The sequence below is a fragment of the Gymnoscopelus braueri genome (assembly GCF_963280865.1).
Source record: "Gymnoscopelus braueri genome assembly, chromosome: 5".
Taxonomy (NCBI): domain Eukaryota; kingdom Metazoa; phylum Chordata; class Actinopteri; order Myctophiformes; family Myctophidae; genus Gymnoscopelus; species Gymnoscopelus braueri.
Genome location: NC_137606.1, coordinates 29,486,214 through 29,511,932, shown reverse-complemented (window position 1 = coordinate 29,511,932; position 25,719 = coordinate 29,486,214). Strand labels below are relative to the sequence as shown.

The window sequence follows — 25,719 nt, the reverse complement described above, 5'->3', positions numbered from 1 at the left end:
TCAACAGTGGTGTAAAGTAACTAAGTACAGTGGAAGTAGTACTGTACTTATTGTTATGTACAATCTTGAGGTATTTTTTACTTTACTGGAGTATTTCCAATTTTAAGTACTTTTACTTCTACTCCACTACATCTCAGAGGCAAATATTGTACTTTTTACTCCACTACAATGATTAGAAAACTTTAGTTACTAGACTTGTAGATTTTGATTATTATTACAAAACATACATTAACCACTTTAGCCCTATATACATTTCGGCCATTTGAAAATAGCCATCTACAACCACTCAAGTCAATGATGTCAAATCTAGATCTAAACTAGCCCTAGGAGGGAGAGGTCCCGATCGGAGCAAAACAATGATGCCGTTTGGGTCACGCATTTTAATGTATTTATTTATTTGCACAATTTAAAACGACAAAGGTTAGCAACTACATAGCCCAATAGTGGATTGTGCCGGTGATCTTTACACACCGTGGGGTTAATAAAGTTAATCTCACCTCATTTAACAATAAAAATACAACAAATAGGAAAGTAATCCTGAAAAATAAAACGCATGCATGATAGTCAACAACAGCCATCGGTAGTCGAATCTTGTCTTCCAAAATAAAAGCTTTGCAGTTGAAACTCTCCATTATTTGATGTAGGCCTATGCTTTGAAAGGATACAGGATAGGTGGGCACCATACTTTTTGGGAAGACTGGGCACCTGGAAGAGTGGGCACTTTGGGGTGGAGAAGAGTGGGCACTAGGGAAATCTGGGCACCGGGAAAACTGGGCACTAGGATGAGTCACGAGTGGGCACTAGGGCCACCCGGAGGACTGGGCACTGGTGCACTGCCTGTGAGATTGAATACTTTATTAACAATGATGCTAGATGCTAAATGTTCCTGGTTTGGGGGCTGAAATGGTAAGAGCAGCTCTCATATGGAAACGTGAGTGTCTTGTACTGTATGTCAAGACTTGTAGGATATGTCAAGAATGTTTCAGTGGTTGTTCCATTCATGCTCATTCTTTCGATGTATGTGTATATACAAATGCTGCGATCAAACCACTACCCCCCCCACCTCTATGTTTCAACAGTAGGCTACTCATTTTTATCTATTTTTTAACAGCAGGCTTCTATTTATCATTTTATACTGTAGTTTAGCTGTTTTCTGTCTTCATTTGACTATGTTTTTTTTTATGTTTCTCAATTTGTACTATTTTTTAACAGTACTATTTTGGCAAATACACTCTTATATTGTACTTTTGACCTCGTCCTGTTGTGCTTGGGGGTTTAAATAACAGTGGGTTTAATATCACTTACCAACAACAAAGCAGCATGCTATATAAAATTAAAAATGACTTGGACACGAATCCTAATTCAGGTGCCCAGTTTCCCTGGTGCACAGATTTCCCTAGTGCCCACTATATTCCACCCCTCAACACCCCCATAATGTGTAATGGAGCTGTGCAATTGCGTCGTATGGGTAATCGGAACGCTCGCCTCAAAACACACTCGCCCACATTCTTTTCACGGACCGCTCGCCCCCAGCGGTTCTTGTATTTGTTTTACTGATGTTAAGGTTAGGAATAAGGTTAGGCTTAGGCATAGTTTATTATGACAAAACATTTTATTGGACATTATAACAATGCATACATTTTCAAGATGAAACAAAAACAATAATTCATTACTCATTTCAACAATCCAGAACATGAGGCTATTAAATTTCAACACAGGCTAACTTGTGGTCACAGTCAGGTGCATTTGGCTTCTGTTAAATTGCTTCTCTATGCTTTTCTTATAAAAATGTATTACATTTTGGGAAAACGTATATAAAAAAGATTAGAGTAGTCATATCTTGTTTAAGAGGGGAAAAAAACATATTTTCGATGCCAAGTCTAAGCAAATATATTTTTGAATGGCTATTGTACTATTTGGAGTGAACTGTGGTACAATAAGGCCATTGCAACTCACAAAACACATTCTTTGTTTACAACTTGCCATTATGCTAAATCGATTCAATAAAACATTTTGGTGTAAATGAAATGTACTGATTCTAAGATCAAATCAGTACAGTACAATTACGTAAGTACTCAACATTTGTGGAATGTATGAAATGTATAAGAAAAGGAATTCATAATCATCCATTTTCAAATTACTCTTTTTAAAAAAGAAAGGGAGTTCATCTTTATCAAAAGTGCTGATTGTACTGCTAGTTATTGTGCTGCTAGTTATTTCAGTATAGCACCCTCCCGACTGCATAATCCATGAGACTATTCGATGGTAACTGGCAGTTAGGACCCCTTAATCCAGCACATATTCAATTATCATTGAGGCAAATTTGAACAAATCTATAGCAATTGTAAATTGCATTTATAAATGTCAAACTATTGTGTCATTGTTAATTGCATGTGTCCAAACAGTATGTATCATCTGTTACTTTGTGAGTATCAATAGGCGTCATACAGAGACATCAGTTAAGGACATACAGTACACCACATCTTCCACTGGCTGTAGCTTGTTCTACTACAAGTTGCTGTGAAGCAAGTGGCTGTTTTTGTGTACAGTGTGACACAAGGAAGCAATGTTGGCATGAGAATAACAGTATCAGTCTAAACAGACCAGGTAACAAACAAAAAAGTATCTCCAAAAATACATGATGGCAATGTCTATGTCAAATCTTTTCCATTCAGTCATTTAGAAACTTTCTGTTGTTATTGTCGGGTCCATTCTGTACCACATGGGCCTTGCTCCTTGGGAAAAAGTCAGCGCGTAGCAGACGGTAGAAGTAGATTAGGATCATAATGTTCATCATCATCATGGTACAAAATAAGTAAAAACCATGGTCCAACCAGGAGTAATTGTGAATGATGTAGCAGGTAAGGTAGAACTGAGCACTCAGACGGAAGAAAACATAGGTAAAGAGGTTGAGTACTTTGTTGATTCGGTACACAGGAGAGGACTGCGCCCCCGCTAGTTTAAACAGCAGTCTCAGGTGCAGCGTGACACTGTTGACCTCTACAAAGAGAGCTATTACAGTACCTGCAATATACCGATGGGTGTAGAGAGTATACAGGAAGCACAAGAGCACCTACATGGCGAAAAGGGAAAGAGACATGAAGTGAAGAGTTATACCATATACCCTCTCTCTAAAATATAGCAAAGATAAGCAAAAATCTGTGACAGGAAAAACATTGAAGAGGAAACTTTAGTGAATTACTGATACAAATGTGCTTACAATGTTAACTGCGAAAACTCAAAACCAGCAATGTAACTGTGATGCTGTTGAAAAGAGAATAAGGCCAGTGCATATTACCAATACATGATGCAGTAAGAATTCCCATGATGCTTTTGTGTGTCCAGTTAAGATGATGTCACCTGCGTCTTGCAAAAAGTATCCTGCAAGCAGAGAGGAAACAAATTAACATATTTCACTGACCGATATGTGTACTATGATAGATTAATTCAGTATAATAATAAAAGATGTAATCACAATTTGCACTTTTTTTTTTTGCTTAACCAATCACAACTACAGTACTGCTTAACCCTTTAAGACCGGGAAAGCATAATTTGTGTCATTTTGCCGCGCTATGAGCTTGTAGATCTGCTATTTTAGAAAAATCTTGAAAACGTGGGAAAATCTTGGAATACACATTTTTTAAAGTGAACATTTGTAAAATATTTAGTTCCAGGGACCCCCAAGAAGCAAAGATTTGAGTTACAAATGTCCACTTAAAAATATATATATATATCAAATATTTGCAAAAATGGCAGATCTACAAGCTCATAGCGGGGCACTGTGCCGCGCTATGAGCTTGTATATCTGCTATTTTTGAATAGCCAAAGCAATCTAAAATGACAGAGATGAGTTCCCGGATTGAATGGGTTAACAGGAGATGACTGATAAATTGTTTGGCATGCCACTGTGGGTCATTATTTATCATCCCTTCCTGTGCTTGCTTTCATAAAGCAGTGCACAAGATTATTAACACAGCGTATTGGACAGTATACTGTAACTCTCTCCAATGTGAGCAGCATGTAGCATTCAACCAGGACACTCGATAGACAGACAAACAAGCCCCTATGATGATCAGTAATCTGATCTCCACTATCTGACATGGTTTGTCCCTGTGGAAATTATGTTTGTTTGATGTTGTTATGGCATTATCTCCACAGATTTGCGTCTTCATGGTTACAAACACAGATGCACATAAATCTGAATGGCACACAGCACACACACCCACAAATATCCCAGAAGCACAAGAATAGAACAGACTAGTCTTCAGTGGATTAGCTTGGTGCCCAATAACAATTTAGAAGTGCCATGTCAGTTTAGTATACTAGAGGTGCGGCCCTCACACCTATGTCACACTGCCGATCTGACAAATATGTCTGAGTCATAGTGTTGGGGGTTTGTCAGACTACCCGTGTCCCTTTTATGCTCATCTATGGAGATATCTGTATCTGTCAGTCCATGTCCCCGTTATGCCAATATATGGGTATGCACCCTTTTGTGCCTATATATGGAGTTAAATGATTTGTTTGCGGCTGATGCCATGACGACACATTGGGGTTAGAAAACACACTCCATATTTGGGCGTAGCTGCATTGGGAACTCCTTATATGGTTATGGCTGAGTCAGAGTGACGTCAGCGGTCCGCCCGCCCTCCCATTAGCCAATTTTATGCTACCATCTAAGACATCTTCAATATTTGCATTTTGTGCATGAGTCTGGCGTTCTGAGACCATTTTAATTAATACATTTATTTTATTTTATTGGTTTTATATTATAAACAATCTGAATGGTACAGTGTTGATAAAATGTAACTAGAACGTCAGCAGTGGTTGGAGGTGGTCTTTCTACTCTTCCATTGACATTCGTTTACATTACGATACCAAATTTAAAAACTAGTGTTAACCTATCCATCCATCACAGCTTGCCAACTTGTACGGCGCACTTGTTGAAGCGCAAGGCCATCAGCTGCTTGGCACAGGCACTCAAGGCCTCGCTGTCGGAGCGCCTGCCTTGTTGATTTGCATATGGCTGACTTGGCAATGACTTTCACGTAGATTGGACGCTAGATGCAGCGCCATCTTTATTGTAGTTAAGACATTGTTGCAATTACCTCTCTCCGTCGGGAAAGTGACACAATGGGGGGGACGTTTTGATATTTTCTCTCACAGACAGTACTGTAGGCTTGTAAATATTAAGTGTGGGAACTTACAATCTATTCAACAATGTTAAGGACTTCTCCCAATGCCTTGTTAACTTATTAGAATTAGATCAAACCTGGTGCCTTGTGTTATGTAAAGTAAAGTTTGACAATGAAATATGATTTCTGACTGTTAACACAACAAAATGTTACATACTGTATCAATGCAGTCATTGCATGTTCTTTTTCCTTTCTGTAAAATGTGTTATGACCTGGTCACTGACCTGATGAGACACAGATGAGCAGGTAGGTCACAGGAGTGTAGTAAGAGTGGATGTCTTGCAGCAACTCCGGCCAAATCAACACACTGGAGAGAGACACACGTTATCAGTACAGACTTAAAGGGCTGTTCACAGTCACACCAAGCACTTTATTGTTCACTATTGTATTTTTTATAGTTCTGGTGTGAACTCTGCCATTCACTTGACTTAAAATGATTTTTAAAACAATACACCTGCAGCTAACTGTCTGCCTAAAGTAATCTTATTATTTTTGTTCCTGCATGTGGGGCTTGAACCGTAGCCATGACGACCTTGCAGGAATATGAAAAGGCTAAACTTAGATAGCATGTTGTGTAGACAGGTGCCAGGTCATTGTTGGCCTGGCATCCTATAGTGTGTATAGTTTCAATGTAGGCTGATGATAGGTTCTTGGTTTACGTATGTATTAGTTATTATTAGATTATCGGTTTACTATGTATTACTTTACTATTTTTATGCATTTGATGTATTATGTGTATTATGATTGATGAAGAGCGTCTGCTAAATGCCTAAACTGTAAACATGTACCCTGTATAAATAATGTATGTATGACCGTAAAAGTAACAACCAAGTATTTTGTTGTGAGCTGTGAGTCATTATGTAAATTAAAACAATGTCATATCTCACATTTATCACCGTGTGCTTACAATAATGCCACAGGAACGATAGCTACCACACAAAACAGGATTCTTTAAAAACAAATCTTCCCTTAAGCTTGGCTCTAGATGAAAGACAATTGTCTCCACCCCATGCCATCTACAGAAAATCATTTTTCAAAATTATTTCACAACAGAGCTCTGAACTTCCCAACAGGTTTTTCCTGTCCATCTGCCTGTTTCCTGCCTGAACAACATGATCAGGATTGTGATTAAAACAAGTAGGCCTAATATTTGACAGTTGCGGTTTGTAAACACAATGTTCAAATTCAAAGTTGGCCCCTCCTAAAGACACCAAAAGTGGGCCATCATGACATAGGCTAAGTGCTGATTGAGAGTCATTTGAGTAATGTTTTTGGTGAACACGTCACATGGTTATGATCTAGGCGGGAGTCTCGTGCAGCCAGGCTACCTTTCATTACACAACCATGTGTTTGCATTGCCTGATTGAGTAACATTTACTAGGCCTCATGTTTGAATTTAGGGTGTTCCCTATGAATGATGCTACCTTTCTTTTCAATGATCCCCACAACACACCATAATGTACCAATGTAAACTAAACTTCAATGAACACAACAAGTAGCCTACAACCTCTGTGTGGGTGTGAACACTAACAGTGGTATGTATTTCCCTTCCTCACTTGAAAATGCCATTGTCTTCTGCAATGCATCCCCTCCCTGTTCCCTGTCTGAACAAGCTCTAGCTTCTTCCCTACTGCCATGGACTGACACACACACACACACACATCATGTGGATCCACTGTGAATGAACAATGGTGTCCCAGTGCAGAAGAGACTTACCAGCTCACAGCCCATGCCCCTGTGAGCAGGGAGTGGATGAGGGAAACGGACAGATTTCTCCACTTCCACAGGCGAAACTCATCGTGTTGCACTAGTTTGGGCACCGGGAGTCTCTGCAGCAGCCGGTGTGCCACCCTGAACAGCAGCGAGCACACCACCACCGACAGGCCGGGCCGGCTCTGTAGTACAGGAAACAGGGCCTCCATCCTCTCCTCCCACTTTCTTTTTCACACACTACCGTGCTTCTCTTTGCTTTGTTTTGTCCGTGTGTGATCCTTTAACACTTTCTATCTCGAACTCCTGTCACTTTTCGAAGGCTGGTTCACAGTCGGTACGCGTGATGGAAGTCTTCTCTGTTTGGATCCAGGGGTTTGTCAAGGGAGGGGGTGTGTGTGTGTGCGCTGCCTGGACCTCTCTCCACCCCTCTCTCTCTCTCTCTCTCTCTCTCTCACTCACTGTCTCTCGTAGGCTACTCCTCCTTCCACTGGGCTGGTCTTCAACAGATTGTGGCTTTTCTCACTTCTCCAACTGTCTAAAACTCTATAAAACTGCTTCCAGGGGCTCCCGGGATCAACTCATTCCGACTTGATTTGCGTCGATGCCTTCAGTTCCATTTGCAGCGTGTTGCTGCTGCTCAGCCTGCCAGATGATAGTGTGGCTGAACCATAGACTGTAGGGCTGAACTGAAGTAAAAGGGGAGTGGTGCAGCGGAGGTGCTGGGGGCGGTGGCCCGATTTGAGAAAGCCAGAAAATCAAGGAGGGACAGAGCAGAGGAGGTGTCATCTTACTGAAAACAACAAATCACATCCAACAAATCGAATCTGATGTTGTGTGTATGTATATCAGTACACGCCCATATTATCAAACAAACAACATTGATCGTGTACATCCAGTAATGTTCTCTTGTGATACCTCCATTAAGATTTAAAGTTTAAAAGTTTAACAATAGGCATATTTTAGAAATTGTATTGATCATAAATTGGCAGTGACCAATGCTAAAGACGAATGACATCAACATGTTTAGATGGACAACGCCCTCTTTCTTTAGATAAAAGACATTCCAACTTCAGCATGAACAGCACACAAGTTCAACTCACTCCCCACAGCTGGCCTCTCTGGTCCAGTGGGGGGAGGGGAAGGGAAGTAAAGAGAGGGAGGATACAACTACTTGGCCTACTACTACTACTACTACTACTACTACTACTACTACTACTACTACTACTCAGTGGTGGAAAAAGTACTCAAATTCTTTACTTATGTAAAAGTACCAATACTGCAATACAAAAATACTCTGTTACAAGTAAGAGTCCAGAATTCAAAATTTACTTGAGTAAAAGTACAAAAGTATTGGTATCAAAATGTACTTAAAGTACCAAAAGTAAAAGTACTACAATGTTTGAAAATAGCCGATCTATAAGCTCACATATCGCGACGCGTTGTGAGCTTGTAGATCTGCTATTTTCAAATAGCCTATGTATAAAATAGGGCTAAAGTGGTTAATGTATGTTTTATAATATAATAATTTATATCTGAAAAGTAACTAGTAACTCAAGTTTCCAAATAATTGTAGTGGAGTAAAAGTACAATGTTTGTCTCTGAGATGTAGTGGAGTAGAAGTAAAAGTATTGAAAATAGGAAATACTCCAGTAAAGTAAAAGTACCTAAAAATTCTACTTAAGTACAGTACTTGAGTAAATGTACTTAGTTACTTTACTACTACTACTACTACTACTACTCTTTTTTTGTTTCTTCATTCTTACTGAATTCAAATGTTCTGTTGTAAAGTGTTTATTTTGGTTAATGTTTTATGTAAAGCATTCTTATTGATGAAATGTACTAAGCCTATTACTACTACTATTACTATTGCTGCTGCTGCTACTACTAATAATAATAATCATCATTATCATCATTAATAATAGTAATTATTATTATTACGACCACTCAAGTCACATGCAATACCTGTTGCACCCATTTTCCCTTTTATGCCCATATATATGGACATCTTTGTATCTGTCTGTGCTTGTACCTTCTATGCCCATATATGGAGATTCCTGATGTAATCAGTATATGTCAGTATTATTATTGATGAATGAATTAGCGATTATTTATGTATAGGCAACTTGCAATATTTTTTTTTAAAGTCTTTGGTTAACCACAATGACAATCTGGATATATCCTGTCTAAGGAATGGTCACAATTCCTTTGTATTGAATGGTAAAGGGATTGAAGTAAATCCTGCTGTGAGAGGCAAGGCAAGTGTATTTCGCACATTTTATGTGTGGGAGACAAATTCTCAAATGGTAGTATGAATACCACTTAGTATTGAATACTCAAACTTGGTCAAGCACTTGCACATCAACATGTCTAGACAATGCTGGCCAGGTATGAGGTTCATACCTATCCGTCCTCATACCATTGAGTGATTTAAAAGAGGAGCAGAATTTTTTAAGGCATGTTTATTTGTATAGACATACACATAACATACACAAAGGCAATTCAAGGTATTTTTCATATGGCATAAAAAAGCATTCAACGATATAAAAGGCATCTAGAAGTATACTGTAAAATACAGAAAATTATAATATTAAAAAGATAATAAATACATTTGTAAAGTGATTTTTAGCAGCTGCAAAGCTGCTCTATAAACAGACAGAGACATCGTCATCCGCGACACCTATTTCATCCGCGACATCTATTTGTCATTGGCTGTCCTGGCTGTCCTTCACTACTTTAAGCCAATGGGGACACTTCCCCGTTTAAGCCAATGGGGAGACGGCCCGTACTCAGCAGTACATGTTGTACAGTAAATGTAAAGTAGCTTGGTATAGTACCATGAGGCTGAAAGTTTTAGTGAAGTGTCTTCCTTTGCCTACTGGAAATGTGCATGCAAAGTTGGCCTTGGTCTTGACCCCCGACCTTAATAACATTTGCTGAGATCTAATAGCCATCATAAAAAGAGCACGATTTCGCATTGATATATTGGTTTTTTTATCAGTATCTGATGTAATTTGGATGTCCGTAGTAATATATACTGTAACAGTATATCAAATAAAACGCTGAAATGATCAGATAATACAATATGTCTATGGTAACAACCTTTGAAATATTGAGACTCTTTGTGAAAAATGTAATGTGAGCCCCTGACTGTTGATGGGCCCTTCACATACTGAGTCCAATGGAATGGAAATCAAATTAGATACATTTGCCATGTAGGTTTGTGCTGGTGGTTAGTAGTTGAGGCCAGAATTCACCAGTTGTTGTTTTTCCATCTTATCATACTGTATGTCATGAGCTCCAAATGAGGACAGCTGGGTGAGAGGGAGAGGGGGAGAATGACCTCACCTGAGTGTCATCCAAGGGGTGACAGAGGCCCAAATATTGGCCACGATATATCTTCTATCGCCACGGGATAATGAGACACACCACCAGATGACAGCAAAACCTCATGTGAAGAAAAGACCATAAGGACTATCTTCTATAAATGGCTCTGTTGTTGAGTTCAGTAGCTTGCCGTTCATCCATACACCACTTGGGGATGGTATTGGGTATACTTCAAGGAAAGATAACATCCTCACCCCACTACTACTAGAAATGTATCTTTCACAGGTGAAAACTGGCAGTGTTTCCTTTTCTAATGCATTTATATCATAATCCAATTATGCAATTCTATGTATGTATCTACAGTAGCTTGTCGTTTGTCCTTAATAGATTTTCAATGCTTCTGATCTTCTCTCTCTTTCTGTGTGTGTGTGTGTGTGTGTGTGTGTGTGTGTGTGTGTGTGTGTGTGTGTGTGTGTGTGTGTGTGTGTGTGTGTGTGTGTGTGTGTGTGTGTGTGTGTGTGTGTGTGTGTGTGTGTGTGTGTGTGTGTGTGTGTGTGTGCGTGCGTGCGTGCGTGCGTGCGTGCGTGCGTGCGTGCGTGCGTGCGTGCGTGCGTGCGTGGCATAATGTGTGTGTGGCATAATGTGGCATTTGTGACAATCTACGCTGTCACTATACCGTAATATGTAAATAATATAATAATAAATAGGCCTGCCTTTTCTTTTCTTTTCCTTTTACCATTACAGATGGTGACATATGGACTACTATAGCCTAGGATATAGTTTGCATAGATGGAACTTGTAAGGAATCTATATCCTGGTAAGCACAAATAGCTCTCGGTAACAAAATAGCCTCTAATTTCAGAGGGAAAATGTAACACGATGCTAGAGCTTCAGTTTCATTGTTACTTCACAGAGGTTCTTTTGTAAAATATTATCAGCTTTCACACAGACGTCAAAGGCTGAGAACCCAAGCTTTTGTCCTGGTATATCACTCTTTGTTTTTTATGTTTTTTCATCACCGATACTAGTGCAATCTGTCCACTTCCCATACCATACCCATGCATTCACCACGTTTACACTCCCCCCCCCTGGCCCCCCCAAAATGATGTGCTTATTGTTGCATTGGCATTATTATCATGAAAAACTTGACACTGCATCACGTAAACATTTCAGCTGAAAATCAGAATCTTCGACGTGTGAGAAAGTATGCATTTGGCTTTAAGGTCTTAAATTCTTGAGAATTAAACCAACAGGGACTTTTAACACGTGGGTTCTGTATTGTACTCAATCTCTGTAGTAGCAAATAGGTGCAACATCGTTGTGTCCAAAAACAAGTGCCTTACTCCTCACATCATGGTGTCTGGAAGGACTCAAGAAACCTTTGTGCTTGCATCAGCGCTCCTGAATTGTATTGATCACAGCTTTCCCCTGAGGCCTTTAAGAAAAGGCGACTTTTGACAGAAATGCCGTGGGTTAATTGAGGGCAGCTAATGTAATTCAAACAATGATAGGTCTGTCTGGAGAGGGAGTAGTGGAAGGAAAATAGTTAATCCATTTGAGTCCTTGGTTGTACTCATTATTAGTCAAAATAGTGTATTTCGAATTTTACATTTTATATGTTTTTGAACAGATTGGGTATGAGTGGTTAATGTCAAGACAATAATGTGCTGGCACTGTAATGAGTTGTGACTGTCAGAAATAAATAGAAACTTATCTTCCTCTTGAAGAAATAAACTGTGTTGTCATTCAGGAAAAATACCCCACAGAACACGTTTTACTGTATGCCCCACATTGTGTCCATGGCAGCCCGCAGGCAACAGTGTTATGCAATCATACACAGAGAGCAGACTATGACAGCCGCAGCACATTTTTTGATTTAATCGTGCCAATGACATGCATGCATGGATTATCACCAAGGTGATAGACAAATGAAATAAGTTTACACTATGAAAAGCATATCTTTAGCATAGTCAGTCTATTAGGCTACAGGACATCTACAAGTAGCATGTCAGTAGTGCTGATAAAGGGCTTATTTAAAACTAGTCAACTGAATATTGACAATGCTGCTGAACAGAAATCATTTTACTTCCCCACACACACCACATTCTACACAAACTTCAAGTGGTTTCAGCATGATGCAACGCAATGATTATCTTTGTTAGTAAGCTCATACCATGTGAATACAGCAGCATTTGTCAGCAACACACTGAACTGAGCCACACAGTGCCATTCTACCTCATAAAGAGATGTCAGACTTGCAATGCTCAGGCAGTTCTTGCCAACAGGTATAGCCTACATACCTGAGAGTTTATCATCAGTTTCACTGTACAACCTGCTGTAGCTACACAAAGTGCATTCCTGGACATTGACTGTTGCAGTCAGACACATATCCAATGCAGACAGTCTCACAGTCTCTAGATAAAAGGACAAATATGTCACTGACAATATGCTATTCTAAAGAGTGAGAAAGAGTGTATGTGCAAGGTGCAGGTGGGTGTTCTGTTTGGTAACAGGACAGGTGAGCACTAAAACTATCTGGGCACCAGGGAAAACTCGGCACCAAAACCATCTGGGCACTAGGGACAGGTGGGCACCTGGACAAGTGGGCACTTAGGGTTGGAGATAACTGGGCACCTGGACGAGTGGGCACCTGGAGAGGTGGGCACCAAACCCATCTGGGCACTAGGGACATGTGGGCACCTGGACGAGTGGGCTCCTGAATAACTGGGCACCTGGATGAGTGGGCACCTGGAGAGGTGGGCACCTGGACAACTGGGCACTAGGGACATGTGGCTACCTGAATTAGGATTCGTGTCCACAAGTGTTTTTTAACTTTACATAGCATGCTGCTTTGTTGTTGGTAAGTGATATTTAACGCATTGTTCTTTAAACCCCCAAACACAACACAACAATGAGGTCAAAAGTACAATATAAGAGTTTATTTGACAAAATAGTACTGAGGTCAAAAGTACATTATAACAGAGTTTTAAAGTACAATATAAGAGTGTATTTGCCAAAATAGAAGTACTGTTAAAAAATAGAAAAAAATGGGGAAATTGTAAAATATCAAAAAGAATGAAGGATACCAATTTTTTTTCAAATGATCAATGTTAAGATAGAGAAAACATAGCTTAACAGTACACTATAAAAACTAAAATTTAAAAATATATAGTTGTCTACTGTTAAAAAATAGATACAAATGAGTAGCCGACTGTTAAAGAATAGAGGAAAAAAAATATTGAAATAATTGAATAACTGAATAATAATTGAATATTGAATTGAATAATAATTGAACTGAAAGAAATGCTGAACTGAATGCTAGGATAGAGAAAACATAGCTAAACACTAAACAGTACACAATAACATTATTAATTAAAAAACAAAATAAACAGAGACTATGTATACACAGGGCCAGTCAATCCACTAGCCTGCTTAAGCATCTGCCAGACAGTCAGCTGTCCCGTCTCATAGGCAGACCACAAGTTGGCCAGTTTGCCCTGAAAAAGTCTAGTTTGCTTGCCAACTTACCAACAACAAAGCAGCATGCTATGTAAAGTAAAAAAAAACACTTAGGACACAAATCCTAATTCAGGTGCTTACTCATCCAGGTGCCCACATGTCCCTAGTGCCCAGTTGTCCAGGTGCCCACCTCTCCAGGTGCCCACTCACCCAGGTGGCCAGTTATCTCCACCCCTAAGTGCCCACTCGTCCAGGTGCCCACATGTCCCTAGTGCCCAGATGGTTTTGGTGCCCAGTTGTCCAGGTGCCCACCTCTCCAGGTCCCCACTCGTCCAGGTGCCCAGTTATCTCCACCCCTAAGTGCCCACTCATCCAGGTGCCCACCTGTCCTATAGTGCCCAGATGGTTTTGGTGCCCACCTGTCCAGGTGCCCACTCGTCTAGGTGCCCAGTCATCCCAAAAATATGGTGCCCAGATGTCCCTATAGACATTGCCCACCTGTCTTGTATTCTTATGTTTTATTATTGAATCTATTTAGCTATATTGCAAAATGGCATTTGTTACAGTTGAGTGTGTCTAAAATGTGATTTCTCCCTCACACAGCCAATCTAGTAGCCTATGAAAAAAAGCTCATAGTAAAAACTCCTCTTGTCTGGGTCCTGTCTGGAACCTGATAAATTATAACTCTATGGGCCTGACAGTAAGGTCTACATTTGGGCTTTTCCTGCGACTACTTTTGTCCCTCGTTGTTTCATGTAGGGGGAGGAGACGGTTGCCTGGAGACGACGGAAATGTTTGAGTACATCGATGGAGCGCGATGGAGAAGTATGAGAAAATCAAAGTTGTTGGAAGAGGAGCCTTTGGGTAAACGCCGAATTAATTTGACTGTTATGATGACATATTACGCTCATCATTCATTACACTGTGTGCTTGTGTAGCTACTATTGTGCTGTTGTCAAGTTATTTTTCGGAAACAGGACATTCTGAAGTCCTTTCTTTCCCAAATATAGAAGTGATGTGTCAAGGCATGCAGTAGACTACACCCACTGGTGTAAAGTAACTAAGTACATTTACTCAAGTACTGTACTTAAGTCCAATTTTGAGGTATTTGTACTTTATTTGAGTATTTCCATTCTTCAGTACTTTTCTACTTCACTACATCTCAGAGGCAAATATTATACTTTTACTCCACTACAGTTATATGAAAACTTTAGTTACTAATTTGGATTATTATTACAAAACACACTAACCACCACATTTGGAAAATAACAGATCTACAAGCTCACAATTGTGAGCTTGTAGAATTGCTATTTTCAAAAGATTTTTATACATTTTGAACTTGTGAAATGGGACGTTCTGCACAATGAGTACTGTTACTTTTGTTACTTAAAGTATATTTTGATGCCGAAACTTTTGTACTTTTACTCAAGTACATTTTGAATACGGGAGAGAGTATTTCTACACATTTGCAGTATTGATACTTTTACTTATGTAAAAAAAATTGAGTAGGCTACTTCTTCCATCACTGTTTTTTGTTGGCTATATATGTAAAGGTAAATGAGAAAGAGTTCACGAAATGAATTAAAATACAGTGACTTGCTTCGTATATATTTCAGTATAGGTTGAGGCACCTCGATGTAACATTTCCTTTTTTATCCAAAATATTTAAAAAATACATATTAGAAAAATGTTCTTATGATTTGAACATGCACGGTATATCATTATCAGACTTCAATTTATCCTTCAACTTCTTGTTTATTCCCCAAATGATGTTTTGTAGCAGTTGTAGAAATGTTAGACCTTATTTGTCAAATGTTCAAGCATGTTCTGATCATGTAGGCCTATACTTTACATGACTTAAGACCATTTCCCAAATATTTTATTTTTTAACATTCTGGACAAAATAGCCAATTTGACTTCGAGGTGGCCACTCTTCCTTAGTACCCACTCTTTCTGTTACCTTCTACGGATCATACCTACTGTATACCTCGTCTCAAACTTGATCATTTAACTAGCGTACTTCATCTGTTAGTAGGCCTACTAACCCTCTGTTAGTTCAAACAGATGTTACTGTCTAGTTTTAACCTCTAAATGCGTCTGTGAAATGCCTTAATTGTAATTGTAGGATAAATTGTAACCCAGATTGTTGCTTTGGAGTACAGGCTATTATTTCTTAGAGCCACAGAGCTCATTAAATTTTTGTTTAGCATACACTTTCTCAAACTTTTCAATTTATTCATGTTATTTATCTATTTATTTTCTTTGTTGAATTATGATAGGCTAATTTCATTAATCTGATTTTAAGCTTTTCTTATATTAGCCTATTTCATACTTTTTTATTAATTTTCTTTCACATTATATTAGCCTATATAGGAAGGAAACAGAATATTCTGGAAAGGTCATGGAATTTAAAAATCCCATTTGCCAGGCAATTTCCCACAGGGATGAGATTAGCTGCATCCCCATGGGGTTCATTATTTAATCTCATCTCATGTGCATGTACGGTCATGGAAATTCAATGTGGGTCAAGGTCCAGGGGAAGTTTTGGAATTTTGTCAATGAAAAGAGGATCAGTGTATCAGTATTTTTCCTCAAATCATGCCTATTTGAATGCTATGCTTGTATTCACTAAACTTAATGAAACTATGTGAACAAGTGTCATAAAAGTGTGTACAGTACCGATTCTATTTTCTCCTGTGACTAGGATCGTACACCTATGCCGCCGGCGTGGTGATGGGGCCTTCGTCATCCTGAAGGAGATCCCAGTGGAGCAGATGTCACGAGACGAGCGCCTTTCAGCTCAGAATGAGTGTCAGGTGCTGAAACTACTGAACCACCCAAATATTATTGAATACTATGAGAACTTCCTGGAGGACAAAGCCCTCATGATAGCTATGGAGTATGCACCAGGTAAGGTCTCTGTCATATCTTATTTCATCACCCCCTTTTTGTTTGTTATGTAACGGTGAATATAGCGCTGCAGTGCACAGCTCTCACCTTTCCCAGTATAAATTTCCGTAGGGGCTGCATACCTCTGTGTTGGTCTTGTGACATATATTCCTTGTTAGTCCTCGAGAAGTAATCATATAGCCTGTCGGTTTTTCTGCTGTGATGCTTCAGGGGATGTGTGATTTGGTTACTGTATGAGCTATGACAATGCAACTTATACATTACACTGTGCAGGGAAGAACCTGATCTTTCGCTCTGGTGGTTACTTCATGCAGGTGGAACGCTGGCTGATTATATACAAAAGCGCTGTAACTCCTTGCTGGATGAAGACACCATCCTTCACTTCTTTGTTCAAATCTTACTGGCCCTTTACCATGTGCACAATAAACTGATTTTGCACAGGGACCTGAAGACGCAGAACATTCTCCTTGACAAGCACCAAATGATTGTCAAAATTGGTGACTTTGGAATCTCCAAAATCCTTGTCAGCAAGAGCAAAGCTTACACAGTGGGTGAATTTGAATTTAATTCTGCCGTAGTCACTTAATTCCGGCCACACATATTCAAGCTTAATAATATCCCATGACATGACATGCCATTTCGTCTTCCCCTAGGTGGTTGGGACTCCGTGCTACATCTCCCCTGAGCTGTGTGAAGGGAAGCCATACAATCAGAAGAGTGACATTTGGGCCCTAGGCTGCGTGCTATATGAGCTAGCCAGCCTTAAGAGAGCCTTTGAAGCTGCTGTACTGAAACATTTTCTTTCACAGTATTTTCACATTTTCATTCATCCTCGATTCATTTTAGTCTTTGAAGTGCTTCTCTTTATCTCAATTAAAGTGGGTTGGATTTTCACCAAGAAAATCTGTCTAACTTGAATATCCCAAATGTTCCCAAGCAGGATGTAGGCTAGATGTGGATTGGATAGATGTATTTGTTTTGCATTAGAATACAGACAGTAATATATTCAAGTATGTCACTGATCCATTGTCCATTTGATAAGGTTTGGCCCACTTCTCTTTATGTTTCAGAACCTACCTGCCCTGGTTCTGAGGATCATGAGTGGTACCTTCGCTCCAATTTCTGACCGATACAGCCCAGAGCTCAGACAACTCATCCTGAACATGCTCAATCTAGACCCATCCAAACGGCCTCAACTCAATGAAATCATGGCTCACCCCATATGTATCAGACCCCTGCTTAATCTCTACACCGATATTGGCAATGTAAAAATGCGGAGGTAATTCACCAAACTATGAACTCTAATAGATGGTACTCGTGGATATGTAGGATATGTGACATGTAGATTTAACCTATGTGCAATCAATGCCCATAATATGTACTCTTCACTACTATGTAATAAGTACTTTTCACTACTATGTATTACTTTTCTAGAATCGAGAAGCCGCTGTATGTGCAGTCTGGTCCTCATGGTAGACCAGGGGGAAGAATGCCAGGCAACAGATCCAGATGTTAGTAATGTCCATCTCTGTAGGTGAACATTTAGCACCATAAATGCATGCTCCTGTATGTTCTTTGCTGATCTCTAGATGTAATTCTAGGTCTAGGAACAGGAAAGGTGCACTCCCTCCCGCTGTCCTCTGTGTACACGTGGGGCAGTGGCATTTCGACGCCTCTCCGTCTGCCCATGCTGAACACTGAGGTGCTGCAGGTGTCCCTGGGCCGCACTCAGAAGATGGGGGTCACAAAGTCAGGTCGACTTATCACCTGGGAGGTTTGTGTGCTCTGGGAGTTGTTTGTCTGGACAAAGCCTTTACAAGCTTGATGATATATTATCAATCACTTACCTTTTTATATTTGTTTTAGTCATTCTCCTGAGTATAGCAGATTCAAGGTTTTCAATTTGTATCAACAATGTATATTTCTCCAATGATCTCTGTCCTCACAACTGCTTATTTATTTGGTGTGTTTACACAGTAAAATCCTCAGTGTATTTCTCCATTTGTGACTCAGAAAGTGAAATATAACCAAATGGTCCATTTGGATACATTTGTACACTGGTCAGAGTTAAATTAACTGAGGATTCTCCCATGTAGGCTCCATCAGTAGGATCTGGGGAGCCCTGTCTGCCCGGTGCGGTGGAGCAGATGCAGCCTCAGTTCATTTCACGCTTTCTCGAGGGTCAGTCGGGAGTCACAATCAAGTCTGTGTCCTGCGGTGATCTCTTTTCCACCTGCATGACAGGTTTGTATAGGCCATCTCTCTTTGGATAGCTACGGTATCAGAGAGCTAGTATGCTACTGTGTGAGGTTTTGCCACTCAAAATCAGTGTTTATACTTTGTGTTTGCCTTTACACACTGTAGCACAGACATAATGTAAAGTGAGGCTGCAATAACCTTTTATTACACTTTTTACCAAGTTAAGTTGTATGTGTTCAGTGCTGTGTTGATTTCATATAGTGATGCCCTGTTAGAGGCAAGCATCTTCAGGAAGCTGTTGTTTATCCATCAGTGAACGTAGATAACACAGGATTAAAGGACCATTCTCCTCGCTTACTCGGCTCTCTCTCGTTGCCACTTATCACTGTGGTGAAGCGGATTAGTATTCCCTTTTTAGGGATTATGGACAATATGTTGGTCTATACAATAATCATCAACTAATAGTCTGTCTAATCCCCTTTTTCATTGTCAATTTGCAGACAGAGGTATTATCATGACATTTGGAAGTGGAAGTAATGGTTGTCTAGGACATGGCAATTTCAATGATGTTATACAGGTAAATGGCTAACCTTTAAAGGAAAATGTGAGTTATTGCTTATTTCTAGAATTTTCCTCTAGTTTTTGTGAGAATTCACAGTATCACCTTCTGCTCATAGATGACATAGTATAAAAGTCCTTGCTGCTGAGACATTCCTTGTGATTCAGGCATTATTTCATCATTATACATTCCACATAGTTGTTTATTACTCACATTCAGGTTGTAAATTTGATAGCTGGCAGCAAGAATGATTTAATTCAGTCTGTTACATACATAATACATTCAAGTAGTGATTGTTCTTTCCACAGTTGCGGATGATTGAAGCTGCACGTTACTTTTTCAATATATGAGCTGTAGCGTGAGAGAGGAGGAGCAATTTTGAATAGTAATCTGTATAGTCTATTGGTATAACAGTGGTTAGTTGTCATGGATATCAGTTCAGTTAGGACACAGAAATGGAGCTTGATATAGTCTTTCCATGTTTTTTGTCACTAGCCCAAGATAGTGGAGGCGCTGCTTGGCTATGAGCTGGTTCAGGTGTCATGTGGTGCTTCCCATGTGCTTGCAGTGACCAATGAAAGGGAAGTATTTGCTTGGGGAAGAGGAGACAATGGTAAATGAGCCATGCTGTCTTTTTAATCACTATGTTGTTTCATGTGTCTGTTTTTTACCTGATGTTTTTTATGACACTGAACTGACGCAATGCATGTGAGAAAACTTTGCATTTGATTTGATCGTTCAGATTTCTGTCCTCCGTTCCTCCTCTCAAAGGTCGCCTTGGCTTAGGCACCCAAGACTCCCACAACTCACCCCAGCAGGTGTGTGTTCCTGTAGAATTTGACGCCCAGAAGGTTTTGTGTGGCGTCGACTGCTCCATGATCATTGGCACTCAGTACAAAATTCTGGCCTGTGGAAGCAACAGGTATGCAATGCATCTTTGCTTTTCTTCTTTTTTTGGGGGCAAAATGGGTTGTGAAATTTACACCGGCCAAGGTGAGTGCACGATTACCAGTGAAGGATGGTTCCGATTTAATCAGATAGCATAGTAACTACAGTTAAATTTTTTCTGATCATTTATTCATTAATATTTCACAGAAAAGACCATTTCATAATGTTATTGTGAAATGTGTAGTGATAAAATACTTTCATTTGACATTTGCATGTTTGATGGGGGTTTAAAAGGGATTGTACTGTATGTCTTCACTTTAGTTAGTTGCACATCCTGTGAGGCAGCATTATTTCACCATTACAAACACATATCCTCGTTGTCGATCTTTTACTCACTAAGGTTTGGGACAGGAAGCAGAGCCCTATGAGTAGGAGGGTGTATGTCAGCCCCACGTGGAGACAGCATTGCTCAGATACCAGTGGCTTAGCTACTTCCTGCCAACTCCTTGCACTGAACTACATTTGCTCTTCATTTTTAGTTGACCATGGAAAAGACCTTTCTTAAGTTGTTACGTATGTGTTAATAGTTTTGATACCTGCAGTGATGTGTCTCATCTTGCACTAGAAGCATTTCTGCGTCTAACCACACACAAGAGACTATGATTCTATCTGCTGTTATTTTAACTGCTTTGTTTTATTGCTATTTTTTTTACCAAACCAAAACCATCAGAAAACATTTCAACCAATCAGAAACATATTGGTTTCCTTAAACTAAAACAAGGAGAGATGAGCCTGTTGACGTTGTAACTGCTCATTCAGTACCATGACTTGTCATGACAATGTTTTTTATTTGCTCCATGTTCAACTATAAACTACACTGTCCCAACACCAAAGACTGCCATATGTAAATTATTTCAGGGTTTGACCATTACGTAATGCTTTTGCACAAAGTAGGTTTATACGTTTTTTTTTTTTTTTTTTTCATTTTTGTTGGCCTTAAATATTGCTGCTGTTCCTCGTTTTTAAGCGAAAAGATAAATCACACGCACGCAAGCCAAACGTGCGGGCGCCTAAATCGTGCGCACGATTTTGAGTTTTTTTTCTCTAATCTAGCTATAATTTGACACTGTGTTATGTTAATTCTTCATTATTAATTACTTACGATGCATAAGTCGGTTTAGGTTCTATTAAATAAGTAATTCTAATCATTTTAACATTTATTTTTATTATTCAAAAATGGAGCTAGGGGGGAGACAAATCTCCGCGCCTGGCCCCAGATGAATTTAATAATTTGTTGTGCTCAGGTTTAACAAGCTGGGATTGGATAAGATAAATGTTGGAGAGGAACCAAGCCCCACTGACCAGGTTGAAGAATTGCACTCATTTACCCCTGTCCAGTCAGCCCCACTAAACACAGAGAACATTGTCTACATTGACATTGGAACATCCCACTCTGTTGCTGTTACAGGTGAGCTCACATGTCGTATTGTAACACGTTGTGAGCATGTATATCTGATTATTATCATTTTTTATTTGCCTATAATGACATGGCCAAAATAGGGATTCCATGTTAGACTAGAATAGAATACTTTCTTGACAACAATTAAACAAGTTTTCATTGTGGTCCAAAAGCTGAAAGTGGGTAAACAATATACTGTATCTTTTAAAACCTCACATACCATCCGCACCAAGTACATGCATGCACTTACTGTATTTTCTGAAAGCTGACTTATAGTATGTCATGTTGACTCTCTGGTTACAGTGAATCGTGTGTTTTCTTTGCCCATGGTCATGTTGGTTGTGCGTAATGTCATTTTGTTTCTTTGCCCAGAAAAGGGTCAGTGCTTTACCTTTGGCAGTAATCAGCATGGACAGATGGGCTGTAGTTCCCGACGTACTAGCCGCGCGCCCTACCTTGTGCCAGGGTTACATGGTATCACCATGGCTGCTTGTGGGGATGCGTTCTCCTTAGCTATTGGGTCTGGTAAGTAGTGGACAATTGAGATAACTAAATATACAGAACACACACACACACACACACACACACACACACACACACACACACACACACACACACACACACACACACACACACACACACACACACACACACACACACACACACACTTTCATATACTGCAGGTGAGGGTCAGTTTGTGTCACTGATACAAGAGGTTCACCCTGACAGCCACATCAAAGCTGAAGTCTCAGTGTAGATGATTGAATCCTGCGGGAGCAATGTCCCATCTATCTGACTTTTGATTGATTGATTGATTGATTGAATCCACCAGTTGATTGATTGACCAGTATGTTTTCTATCTCTTTCTCCTCTTGTTTCAGAAGGAGAGGTGTATACCTGGGGAAAGGGGGCCCGTGGTCGCCTAGGAAGAAAAGAAGAGGATTCTGGGATACCGAGGGCAGTGCAGCTCGATGAGAGTCACCCGTTCACGGTGACATCGGTGGCTTGTTGTCATGGCAACACTCTACTGGCAGTGAAACGTAATATTTCACCTATGACCTTTTGTTAAGAAATGTTAAGACATAGCCATAACAGCGATTTGTACCACTCATACCCAAATAGTGGTTTTGTCAAAGTCAGAGATAAAACCAAGGCTACCGAAAGGATTAAAATAGATGCAGATTTAGAAAACATTAAATAAGTCAAACATTTTAGTGTAATCCCTGGAAGAGACAGAAATACAAGTGGTGACTGTTCCAGCGTTAACCATGTGACAGGGACCTGTATTGTACTCATAGAGTAGTCTCCATAATTAATCCTTTTTAAAATTAAAAATATACATATGCCTCTATTTTTAAACATACTAGAACGGTGCCCCTCTACTCTGGGGCCATGCAAGTCGGGAACGATGCAAGTTGAGAATACATGCCTCACCCATTGTGCAATACTATTACTATCTTATGTACCTGTTGTCATTTCCGATACATTTCCGGTGTCATGCCATGTGCGAGTGTTGGGTCCAGACTAATAATTATGCTTAATAGTGTTTAGAGAAATTGTCAAAAAACACATTATTGTTGTACCAAAATATACCAGTGAAACATAAAAAATAACTTTTGTTTAATTGAACAGGTTACACAGTATAGTTTTAATATCGCCATGGAATGAGTGCTGATGCGTATACTCTTATCTTTTCCCTGTTTCTTATACAGCTTTGCTTGAGGAATCTGTCCCTAGATGATTTTGTCCTGAAGAGTGTTCTTCACCTCCTCAGTGTCCGCCTTGAACGCCTGCAAGGGATGTCTGTCAACTTAAGTGAAGGGTAGCTTTCTCGTCCAAGAGGTTTTAATTTAATAAAAAAGATAAAGGTACGAAGTCGCGCTTTTCACTGTCAAAGGAAGTGCATTTCACAAGCAGTTTAGCAAGTGGACTGCATGCAAGTAAAGTGATTGTAACTGCATTTGCAGGAAGTCATTGTGGATCTTTCACGCACATCTTTTTGTCTTCTTTTGAGAGTGGGGTTACCATGATGAAAGACACACCCCAGCAGAAAGTCAAACTGGTTAGGTCTCTGTTAACCCTGTGCTGAATGAGATGTGCGGGGAAAAGAATGGTTCTCATGTTTCACACTTGACTCAACTCAGCTCATACCACTTAAATGAGTTAAGTAACTACATTCATCTTGAGCACATTGCCAAGGGTCCTGTTGTGTTTTATTGGATTAGTCCACATATTCTTGTAGGTAATCTATCTATGTTATTAAGACTAGCTAAGGGTGCATTGTTTATTGCCTTGTTGCATTGTGCATTGTTTATTGCCAATTAGGGGTGCAACAGTTAATTGAAATAATGTATTTAACCGATTATCAAAATGAATAATCTATCACTATTTTGGGAATGTCATAGGCGAAAATGTGCAAAAATGTAAAGAATAGTGAAAATATCACATCTACAAGCTCACAGTGCGTCACATTGCGACACATTGTGAGCTTGTATATGGGCTATTTTCACTATTGTTGCACGACAGCCCTATTGCCAATAAACAGACCTAAGCTATAGGCTAATTGGTATTCTTTACAGTTGATGGTGTTGCAGTAATTTTGCATCTTTTTGGTAGAATCTGTAAATATATTGTAATTAATTGAAATTCATGTCATCTTTTGATTTAGGCTGTATGTATATTGTGTAAATTAGGCCTACATTCTTAGAATAAGCTCAGGCCTTTGAGTCAAAGCACGTCTGCTGCCAAAACAATGTCCTTAAGACACCTATTATTTAGTGTGTCATTGTCCCTTTGTTCTCCGCTATGCAAAGTACATATCACCAATCTCTTTCTGATGTCTTTTGATATACATTACATTGTTGGTGTAATTGATCATTGTGCGATTATATCTTCATCACTGCCAGTGCTACAAATTACATATTGCTAATGCCCTACACATTATGTTCTGATTACTTTTATCAGAATATACTGAACATGTTATATTGTGTAATATGTAAAATATAAAGGTTCATGCTTTCATAATCAGAATAGCCTTACCAAACCAGTGATCTATAATTTTAATGTGTGATAAAGTTATTACATTGTTTGCAGTTACTTTAAAATGGTATGAATTATTTGTATTCTGAGTGATCTGATTTTTAATTGACCAAAATGAAAATGAGTGTTATTATTGAATCTCCAAATAGGAACTAATCATATCAATATGTAATTATGTTATCAATACAATGCATTTTTATATTATATATGTATAAGAATATTACATGGAATACACATTTTGATAGGCTATAGAGGCATATTTTGAAAGCATGGATTTATTACCATTGCTTTTCTGTAGTATGATGATGTAATGATGATGTAATTCAGTAGCAATACAGTTTCTTATTTAACTACACCCTATTAAACCCTCCCTAAGAACCCCCTGTTGTTTTCTTCCCGCTCCTTGACAATAGAGCTTGATTTGATTGTCTATGTTTTTGTTACAAACAGGCAGTACAAATATAGTTGTGTACTGTGTAAACATACAAGACCAGTAGGTTACGTTCTTCTGTTTGGTCAACCGCCAGGGGGCATTTATCCCCCACGAGATCAAAATACCTATTACTACCAGTGATGGAAGAAGTACTTGCATCTGTTTTACTCAAGTAAAAGTATCAATACTGCAATGTAGAAATACTCTGTTACAAGTAAAAGTCCGGAATAATACAACTAAGTACCAAAAGTAAAAGTACTCATTATGCAGAATGTTCCAAGTTTTCAAATGTATAAATTGTATACAAATTTTGAAAATAGCAAGCAGGCATTGTGAGCTTGTAGATTGGCTGTTTTCAAATGGCCGAAATGTATATAGGATTGAGGTGATTAATATGTGTTTTGTAATAATAGCCAACTAAAGTTACAAATAATTGTAGTAGAGTAAAAGTACAATATTTGCCTCTGAGATGTAGTGGATTGATTGATTGATTGATTGATTGATTGATTGATTGATTGAACACTTCATTAGAAGTTTGCCA

At 39.2% G+C, this 25,719-nt stretch overlaps 2 protein-coding genes across 2 annotated transcripts; one reads left to right on the top strand and one right to left on the bottom strand.

The window, feature by feature from the left end:
• Positions 1–1,593: 1,593 nt before the first annotated feature.
• On the bottom strand, positions 1,594–7,569 carry tlcd1 (TLC domain containing 1). Its single transcript, XM_080429418.1, has 4 exons — positions 6,912–7,569; positions 5,420–5,502; positions 3,299–3,381; positions 1,594–3,073 (listed from the first exon to the last, which is right to left on the bottom strand). Exons 1-4 carry the CDS (start codon positions 7,115–7,117, stop codon positions 2,672–2,674), a joined length of 774 nt encoding a protein of 257 aa, XP_080285544.1. The 5' UTR covers positions 7,118–7,569; the 3' UTR covers positions 1,594–2,671.
• A 6,887-nt stretch (positions 7,570–14,456) lies between these two features.
• On the top strand, positions 14,457–24,828 carry nek8 (NIMA-related kinase 8). The gene is made up of 15 exons (XM_080428186.1): positions 14,457–14,555; positions 16,396–16,601; positions 16,916–17,148; positions 17,255–17,386; positions 17,672–17,880; positions 18,036–18,112; positions 18,203–18,375; positions 18,698–18,845; positions 19,301–19,377; positions 19,855–19,972; positions 20,131–20,281; positions 21,552–21,715; positions 22,079–22,231; positions 22,588–22,746; positions 23,419–24,828. The coding sequence occupies exons 1-15, from the start codon at positions 14,509–14,511 to the stop codon at positions 23,445–23,447; spliced, it is 2,076 nt and encodes a 691-aa protein (XP_080284312.1). The 5' UTR covers positions 14,457–14,508; the 3' UTR covers positions 23,448–24,828.
• The last annotated feature ends 891 nt before the right edge of the window (positions 24,829–25,719 follow it).